Below are 10,323 nucleotides of genomic sequence, written 5' to 3' on the forward strand. Positions count from 1 at the left end.
GAACACAGAGAGGAGAGGGATAACTGCCCATATTCATCCGTACTGCACATCCTTGTGACATTACATTAAAATGTTCCATATGTGGAAATTATTTTTCACTCTATCATACAAGTGAACTCAATGTTTGGCTTTATTTAAGTCTTAAAACAATAGGTGTGCTCCCAGATTAATGGTGCTCTGAATCAGGCTTTGCTTGCTGTAATCATCCTTCATGTTCATACTGGCCCTGAAGACCCCCCCCCACCCCCCAAAGCGATTTCAATGTAAGTGATGATGTTGTTGAAACATGTGTGGGTGGTATTACAAAACAGGCTGGGCCAGTGCTAGCCTGTTAGCATGGTAATTTCAGTAAATATCAGTTCAGTTGACTGTCTCCTGTTTTTCTTTTGATAAGTTATTGGCATTTCAGGTAGGGTATATTGGATCTTCAAATGTTGTCTGGTGTGAAGCTCCTTCTTAACATCTAGAATAAACAGAAGTATTGATTACTGCAAGCACACATGTACATATGGACACGTGAGTATCGCTTTAAGAGTGACTTCAAAAAAACTTTATCTATACAGTCAGCAGACCTTCAAAGCATTGTAAATTATTTTGTCAACTGTTTGTTACATTTAATTATTTACTACTCAGTTAGAAAGAGGTCTAGAAACAGCAGCAGAGAGGAAGGTGGTGTTGAGACATGCTCAGGACAATGCAGTATGAGAAAAACCCAAAGAGAAACCAATAGCAAGTGAGTGAAAGACAGACAACACAGGCAAACATACAGTAAATTCAACAGTTTTAACTTTTGTTTCATTTTTATTTCGTTCATAGTAAGATTTTCAAATGGGCAAGAGATACACACATAATGATTAACATTGTAAAAATGTTGTTTTGAAAGTAGGGGTATACCTGTAATGTTTACCAGCCACACCCTCAGAGACACACACCCACATAGTCACACGCCCGCAAACAGACACATATTATACAGAGAACATAAACAAAGACATATTTGTCATCTGAATCACTCACTCTCTACATGGTCATACATATCCAACTCTCAAATGACATCTCACATGGAGGAGAGAGTACAGGTGTTACCTGCATAGTTCAGTATTGTTGTAGTTTTACATAACTGAAAACATAAAGCAATCATTAACAAACAAAATGGCATGCATTTACAAACACAGTTCCATTGATGATACTGTAAATAGTTCACACATATCAACACATTCAAACGGCAAAAAATTCATGATCATGTTGTCAAAAAGATAAAACTTTTGGTTTTGCTCACTGGATTTTCTGAAAACACAAAAGAAGATGCATGAGCCCTGCACTTAAACAACATATTTAATCCTTCGAACTCTGTCCAGTCACATGACCCATTAAGCCATTCACTCAACAGCTGTCAGTCTGAAGTCTTAATGAATTTAATTGTCACTGCAAAGCTATTTTCACAATGTAGACAAAGAAGTAAAAGCATGCTCAGGGAACAATAGGCTTAATAGCTCACTACACTTTTAATGTAATCTTCAATGAAGAGGAAAATCCAAGTTATTTAGAGTTCAGGTCCGGTAAAAGTTAAAAAGCTTTGATTACTTTTTACAGATTGCCTTGGATTTCCCTTTTCTGTATTTTTGTCCATGTGTTCACTGAATATGACTTTACTCTATTTCTGTTGTTGTACTTGTGTTCTACCCAGAAAGTCTGTAAAGCAAAGATGCTCTATAGCCTTCTTGTTTTACATGCGGTTCGGCACCTGCGCTTTCAAGACACAAAATGGGCATGAAACGTTTCCCTTTGGCACTTGAACTAACAATAGTTTAATCTCAGCCAGAACAAGTTAGTGCATGGGAGCAGGTTGAGTCATATCATTTGCATATGTGAAAGGAAACTTGGAATGTCGCCATTGCCATGAGTCTCAACAAACAAGTTACTAGGAAAAATAGAGGAGAGGTTTATTCAATGTATTCGGGAAAACATTCAAAAGACACAGGAAGTCACAGCCAGATCAACCATGCTAAGGTTTTTCCACAAAAGAAAGCAATGCAAAGTAGAGAGGCGGGGAGATGGAGAGCTCTCCGACTCCTTTTACCCTCTCTACAGAGAGAAAATTCAGTCTTTATGAAGATTTAGTTGCAAGGCATCTTTCCTCCTCTTCTTCCTCCTCTGTTTCTTCATCCCTGGTATGGGGAACAGAGGTCAGCAGCAGAGTGTCGGCATGGACTTCTTCATCATCTGACTGGATCACAGGTGTGTCGACTCCACCCCCGCTGGTATCACTGGAACCAGATGATGTGGAGGACATGCGAGACTTTGAGTCAACTTCATTTTGCCGTTTCAAAGGTGCATGCTCCCTGTAGACAACCTCTGCATCTTCATCCTCCTCTTCTTCTTCTTCGTCCTCCCCCTCTGTAAGCAGAAGCTGTTTAGAACGTGTCTGCAGTTCACCTGTTCTAGCATGGTGCACCACTGTTAACTATAAAAACAATATTTCCCTGTAGGAACATCTGCATGGAAATGCAATTAAAGCTGCAGATTCAATTTAAAGTCTGCTATTTACGCAAATGTGTTGGAAAATTTATTTCCCTAATAAAAGGTTGCAGAGCTGTTTTGTAGCTGACTCTGAGGTGTTCATCTGCAGTTTTGACAAACCACAAATTATCAGTGGGGAAACCTGTAATGTTCAGCAGTCTGGGGATTTCTGAAATGGTGCAAACTTTAAAAGTCCTGAATCTGAAATAATAATCTTATACTTTCCGGCCACTATAGCTAACATCACTGCAACAGCATGTCTTGGTGAACCAGAAAGTAAGCTGAATTTAATGCTAGCGCACACACAAAACAGACAGCTAGAAGATTATGAGGAGATATTCACTGAATTTGACAAAAAGACCTGTATTAAAATCGCTTACCCAACCTTTAAGTGGCCTGCTTTTGTAAAATCTGCCAGTGAAAAGTGATTACAAGAATGGCTTGAAAAAGTACAGTTGCAGTGGGTCAATTGTAGCTCAGAGGCCATCAGTGCACCTGGTAGTGGAGATGCCAGCGCTTCCTCATCTGTTCCTGAGCCTGAGTTGAGGAAAACGTCGAGGGCCTCCTGGTCAGAGATGTCCATCACGTCCATCTGCTCCAGGACGTCCACATTCACCTCCATAGAAGATATACTTCCCATGGGGGCTGCATATACAGGCAGAACAGCAGATATGATATAGATACACTCTGTTCATTTCAAATGCGATACATTTCATTTGAATGTTGACACTGTACTGTACATCACAGGGCCTATATTGATATATGATTTGCAGACAGATATAAAAGTTGAATATATCAGCTTTTGAGTGAAACTGAATCATAGTTTGGTAAATGTTCAAGTCTGGTTTAATTATGTTTATAAATAGTGACAATTCAACACTGGCTATAAATGTATTTTAACCTGTAAAGAGTGTTGAATCAGATAATAAAAAAAATCCCAAACAAAAGTTGTTGCCACCGGGAATGAATGGCACATAAGAAGAGACTTTCACTCACGTTTTCTGCAGTCGATCTGCAGGTGAGCAGAGGGCAGGTAGTTGTCCACATCGTGCTGGTAGACCTCTTCAAAAAACCGCTGTCTCTCCCTCAGCTTCAGGTGCTGGGCGGAATCATTGTCCAACACCCTCTGAGAGTTTTCTGTCTCCGCTGTCCACCAAAACAAGGCACATACCAAAAAAAATACATAATGATCATTCACTTCAACTGTCTTTTAATGCAGCACTGTATCTTAAATATTTTTGAAAAAAATCTAATTTATGTACTATGCAGTTTGTGTTGGGCCAGAGGTGCTTGTTGCGGGTCATTCCTCATCCCTCTCTCCCCTCATTTCCTGTTGTGCCTACTGCTTCCTATCAATAAAGTCATACAATGTAAAAATGCTTAAGAAGAGATAATTGAGATAGAGATGTTTGTGGTTGCTTGGTACTGTTTGGCAACCTTAACTTAATGGATACAACTGTTTTAAAGCTGGCAACAGGTTAGGTAACAACATGCATTCTCTGAATGCCAGTGCGAAGAAGTGGAGATGCCCTGAGGCAGCAGCAGAGTAGAGCAAAGAAAAGCCCGGAAATGTGTCCCTTGTCAGCACAATTCTTGGGTCTCTGGGTCTTTGGTGACCTTTTAGTACAATACCTCACAAAAATGAGCCATTAAAATACATTTTCAAAGCTAGAAACACTAGCTCTCCTCAAGTAAAGTTATCACCTCAGCAGAGCCCTTGAGTACAATGAGTAAATCATAGTTAGGCCCACATACAAGCCTAGTGGCTGTCCGGACCATGCATCTGTGATTCAAATGTTTATAGATCATTGATACAATAAAAAATTGGACCCATCAATTTGCTGGAGCTAGGCTAGACACATGGAACAAAGCGATTCGAAATGACCAATTCACAAACTCTCAATCTTGTGATTTGTACACTAACTCATTCACACTGTAATGTTACATGCATTCATTCTGTTCAAGTGTTTGTAGCACCTCCTGTAGGCCATTAAGTAAATGTTACCTGTTTGTGTCATTTTAGATGTGTGCGCTCTCATTGGCTGTTAATAGTCTGTCAATAGGCTGTTAATGTTAATAGTCACAATGATTGTAGTCACATGGTCAGTTCAGCCATTTCCCTGTAAACAAGCTAGAGAACAGCGTGCTTCAAGTCCTCACTTCATCTTGATCCATCTGCCTGTGTTAACCTTGGAGAAGCTTTAACATCTTCAACACTTCAACAAAAACTTGACCACTTTGAGTGCTGTGTCTTCAATAAACGGACATACAAGTGCACGGTGATAACCAACTGAAAGTAGCACTAGATGGCTTCAATCAGTCATGAGTCAGGAGTGTCATTGAAGCCATCTAGTGCTACTTTCAGTCAAGTTAATCAAGAGTGTTTAGCTATCTGGTGATGTGTGCCTCACTACGCGCTCAGGTGCCAGAATATACACTTCACTTTCCTAATGCAAGATAAATAGAAAATGAATGGCATAACAGTCAACGGTTCTCCATGGTGTCTCTACTGGTGGTGGTAGAAGTAGCAGCAGCACCTTTGCATGTATTTAGTCTTTTACCACCTGACTGGTTGTGAAATTGTCGTTGTCCATAGACACATAGGACAATAAAGCACTGCCCACTTCCTTTCAGCACATATGTTAATGTTAGGGTTGTTCAGAAAGAGCAAGCCGGTATGGGTACAGCTGCGAGTGAATCAGGCAAGAAAGCACAATAATAATCTACTATGAACAATATAAATTATGTATTTTACATTATATAAATGATCTAACTTAGCTAACATTAATCACAATCCTTGCTGTGTCATCTACATATATCATTGCATAGGCCTAGCCCATCACTAGCAAAAATGCTCTAATATAGAGTCTCCCCTACAGGAAATTAACTAATTATCAAACTTGTGTTAGTAACCTGCTGTCATTTACAGTCAATGCATATTATTCATTGCAATATTTTCTTTACCCTTCTCGTTTGTCTTCATTTCTATTCCCACTTTACTTTTAGGCAAAGAAAAAGCTCTCATTATATTAGTCTGATCTCTAGTAGTGATGATCAAAATACAGAAATGCAGTTTAAAAATAAATTTGACAACAAAGGAAGATTTCTACTAATTGCATCACATTAGCTGTCTGACTAAGCAAAGGATTTGTTTACAACATTTTAGACTTTGGTTAATCTTTGGTTTTGATTGCAACAGTGCTCCCAAACCAATTCCACATTTTAACATTACTGCAAGTAAAGTATGTTGGGCCCTTGCAAATATCTGTGCACAGCATTTGCATGTTTGCAGATGTATCTAACTTATGGTACATACAGTATCCTTGATTCACAGGTGTTCTGATTTGCTTTCAGGGTGTTGGCATTGGGTTTAAGCGTAAAGGTTAGGGTAAGCATTTGTCAACATGTCCCTTACTCAAGTACCATCTTTCAGCTGCAGTTACTCTTTTATTGGAGACTCGTGCATGGGCAGAAGGTGTCCAAAAATGAGAAGTCAACAGTTGCAAACCTTGCAAATCTCTAAAAATCCCCTAGATAGCAACATGTGATGCTACTGAGATTTTTTTTATTTCAATGCGTGGCAATAAAGACATGTTATGTAAAATAAGAGAGCATCTGTCCTTAAGTCTACCTCCAGCATCGACCTTTGCCAGGCTGACCAGCTGTGGTTGTGTAACCGTGCTACATCCTACTCAGCACACATTGTGCCTTCTCCCACTGGACTCCATGAGCTGACACTTTGACTCATGTCACCAGTGTTTTAATGTTTGTGTGTGTGTGTGTGTGTGTGTGTGTGTGTGTATGAATGTAAGTGTAAGCATTTTCACATAAACTGTGTGCTTATGTGTTCATGCTTTTGTGTGCATGGATCTGTATGCATGCTACTTGCTTTATGCTCATTTTGTCACCCTGTGTGTATTATAATTGTATAATATTGTAAAAAGCTTTCGTGACTAACATTTTTGCATGATGCCAGCAGATGGATCCAGTAACACACAGTAACAACATTCACTTTACTTCATCTACAGACCTTTTGAGTGTGACTTTTTTCTCTTGTTTGAAAACAAACACATCTGTGTTATCCAGCCTCCCTCTTCAGACATCTCCATCTCTGGAGACCCAACAAATCAGTCTGCCAGTCACGCTTCCACAGCCTTGGAGGGGTGTGTGTCACTGTCATGCACTAACGAAAGCCTTTTATTCTGTCATTCAAGCTGTCTGTGGAGGCAAGAATCCACTCTGTGGTTCACAGTTGCTCAAGTTGATATTTAAAAGAAGAAACTGGCAACACGGTCAATGATATAAAGCTTACAGTGACATAGTGTGAATGTCCTCCTGACATGTTATTGCTGTGGGAACTCGTATTTCTGGTATCAGATCACCAAACCCTGAGCTACACTGGTGATGTTTCTGTATCATTTGTTATTTCTGAAACATTTAAAATCCTAAAAAAGAACTTAATTGCAACTCCATCATTTCCCAAGGTGATGTCACTGAATGCCTTAAATTATTTTAAGGAAAAACACTAATATTGGAGAAGCTAGAATTGTTTGCTTTAAAAATGACAAACAAGTAATAGATTATTCTTGCCACTTAATTTGATGTTTTTGATCGTTGCAGCTCTAGAAAAAAAAACACAGTAATTTATTACCACACCATAAGCCCACACCCCAGCATGACAGCACATGGCAAAAAGAACAGCGTGATTAAGGGACATCCTCTTTAGAGAGACCAATGACCTCAACATGCCAAACTGCCAAAACATCCTGCCACCCTGTTCCCACCTGCCAGTGTCCATGATCATTCAGAATTCATTATTCTGCAGTAGGGGTAAGCTTGAGACAAATGAACCAGTTCTGGCTGTTACAGCAATGATGAGGCCTCTGATGATGATGATGAAACTACACAGCTTACGTAAGCTTCAATTTTGCCTGCTGGCCTTATGGGGGTCTCTTTCTCTCTCCCTCTCTGAGTATGTCTCCCTTTCTCTCTCTCTATATATATATATATATATTCACTACTAAAGTTGACATGGCCAGTGGACGTGCCCAACCCACGCAAGTGCTCAGCTGCATATCTCTATCCGTCTGCCCCTGTGTGGGAGAAAAACATGTATGTAAAAGATTGACTCATCAAGATAAAGTTTTCCACCACCCTGCTGTGGAAGACGTGTAGGAGGTCTCCATGCAAATTGGCTAAGGTTACATTACTACCATGCTCTGTGTGAGACCCAGATGGTGTTCATAGCCTCTGCGGGGGAATCCCTTGCTTTTGACAAGGGTTATTAACTGCCAGCGGTTCTTATATGGCTGTTCAAGTAAAGTACTTTTTCCACTTTCAAATCTTAAATCCAATGCTACCCACTCATTCAATATTTACCTCTTTGCACTATTTCTATTGTTTACAATCTACTGAACACTTGACTTGGTCATTGTTGCTTTTTAATATATATTTTTATATACACCTATTTTTCACCTACATGTATGTACAAAAGTGTGTTCTCTCTGGGTGCTTCAACTTCCTCTCATCGTCCAAAGACATGCTGGTACATTAATTGGTGACTCTAAATTACCCTTAGGTGTGAACGTGAGTATGTGGTTTTTTGTCTCAGCGTGTGTGTCTTTCCGAGACCCTGCATGGATAAGCGGTATAATAGATGGATGGATGTGCATAATCATTTTATGTTTACTTTTACCTGTCTTTGTTTAGCTTTGTTCTGTGTGCAAATACATTAGGAGCAACTTAAACCCAGATTCAGATTCCTTGTATGTGTACACATACTTGAAGCCTGATTCTTATTCTAATTTTTGGTCTTTACTTGTACACAGGGTTAGGTGTCTCAGAGGCAGTCCAAAGAAAACTCATTGTAAGAAAATAAGCTATCGTTATGTAATGAATAAGAACAGCAAGTATGAACACTGACCTAGCACTGATTTAATAGTCCTGTGTTAAACGAGGCAACCCATTCAGTTCAGGCTGCTGCTTTACCCTTATCTAGGCTGCAAAATAGAGGTCACATGGAAAGGATTTGCTGGTGGGTCAAGGAACAGCGATCAGCTGTGATGGCTGACTGTTGCTTTGTTAGGGAAGTGTTAGCCTCAGGATATTAAGAGGCATAGCTTATTAAAAATAAAGAAGAAAATAAGAAAAGAGGAGAGGAGAGGAGAAGTACCAGGCTTCAAATCACTCCCTACACTGATTTACCAGACGCATTGCATGTCTATGACTGCTTACAATACACTAAAACACACCGTGGCTTTGTTACAACCACTGATGGACAGTAAAAACAATGCTATTTGAAAAGATAGCCAGAATTAATAATTCAGTATGACTGCGGTGTGCAAAAACTGGTTCTGGCAGTTTCTTACATCTAAAAGTCATTCTGCTGATGATTACCCTGGGACACAGTAGCAGTGTTATTACCCTTACCTCTGCATAACAGGATCCAGGAATTATAACTTGAGTCTCAGTTCAGGGACCACCACTCCTTTCAAAGATGGAGCTTATGAAGGTGCAATCTGAGAACTGAAGGCTTCTGCCCCTAATCTACGCCTCCTCGAGAAATGTGATTGTCAGAACAAATTCCCACCCTTATTGTGCACTAAGATCGTCACTAGCCTCCGAGCATATTTACTCCGTCTCCCATTCACTTCAGTTAAAGCTCCCAGAAGAATCACGTATCACAGTTGACCTTTGTTCAACTTTTTCCGGCAATAGAAACAGCAATCCATTATGCTGGAGAATGGTATGGAGAGGTCAAAAATTAACAGTGTGCCAGAGGCTGAAAAAGGACTGCCATATTGACCTGTTTTGACATGTTAATTTATTAGATGCAATATAACATAATTCATTCTGAATTCTATGTCTCTTCCACCATAGATGCTCCTGCGCCTTTGTTCATCTCACGTCACTATTTGAAAAAAACGTGACAAGAGAAGACTTCACGCTTGTCTAAGACATAAGGACAATTGTTAAGCTTTACAGTACTTGAGTAGCTGCCCTTTGGAATTCCATAACACATGATGACAGATGATTGACAGGACCTATGCTAACCCAGAAATTCCTGCTCCATTTCAGACACACTGAACCATACTTACCTAGTGCTTACTGTTACATAATGCTGGTACAATCCTTCAACTGCACACCCTATAACACTGTACTACTACTATACTCCTACTGCCTTGTAGTGCATGTCTATGTAGCTTTTACTGCCTTGGTTGTGTGTATAAGCATGTAGGATGTCTGTGTTGGCTGAGTTTTTACAAAAGAAAGAAAGGAAGGAAGATTGAAAGTAAGAAGTTTGTCAAATAAAGCAGTATGTGGTGTTATGCAATATGAGCCTGCTGTGCATTATTCCTGGTATAAAGTAACTGTAGTGTCAGTGATTTGAGGCAAAGGGCTTTACCAGCTCTGCTTGCCTCAGCTAAGCCTCATACTGACAAATACAAGGGTGCAGTGACACCATGCATTTTTTGTGCCTTTGCTGTGTCAAGGCAAACACACACTGAATAGAAAAAAATTCTATGGCTTTAATACTGCAAGAAAACCTTTCTTTTCCCCCTGTTTCTTTATCCTCTTTGTAGTCCACATTTTCTCAGCCACCCTGATTCTTTCTACTCCAGGCATTTTCACTCATGCATCGCTGTTTATCAGATATGTCAGCGATCCTTTATGTCTAGAAATTTAACACTAGATGTAGATGAAATATGTCTGAGTGTGTGTGTGTGTGTGTGTGTGTGTGTGTGTGTGTGAGGGGGGGGGGGGGGGGGGGGGGGGGGGGGGGGGGGGGGGGGGGGGGGGGGGGGG

At 40.1% G+C, this 10,323-nt stretch overlaps 1 protein-coding gene across 1 annotated transcript in view; it reads right to left on the reverse strand.

Annotated features, from left to right (window-relative positions):
* Positions 1-2,104: 2,104 nt before the first annotated feature.
* Positions 2,105-10,323, reverse strand: part of LOC123974684 (dysbindin-like) — a 10,521-nt gene continuing 2,302 nt past the window's right edge. The window contains exons 2-4 of the mRNA XM_046055527.1: positions 3,514-3,663; positions 3,013-3,162; positions 2,105-2,394 (exon numbers count right to left, since the gene is read on the reverse strand). Of these exons, the coding sequence (XP_045911483.1) occupies positions 2,105-2,394; positions 3,013-3,162; positions 3,514-3,663 (590 nt within the window). The remainder of the gene's footprint in view (positions 2,395-3,012; positions 3,163-3,513; positions 3,664-10,323) is intronic.

This window comes from Micropterus dolomieu, linkage group LG08 (assembly GCF_021292245.1).
Source record: "Micropterus dolomieu isolate WLL.071019.BEF.003 ecotype Adirondacks linkage group LG08, ASM2129224v1, whole genome shotgun sequence".
NCBI lineage: Eukaryota > Metazoa > Chordata > Actinopteri > Centrarchiformes > Centrarchidae > Micropterus > Micropterus dolomieu.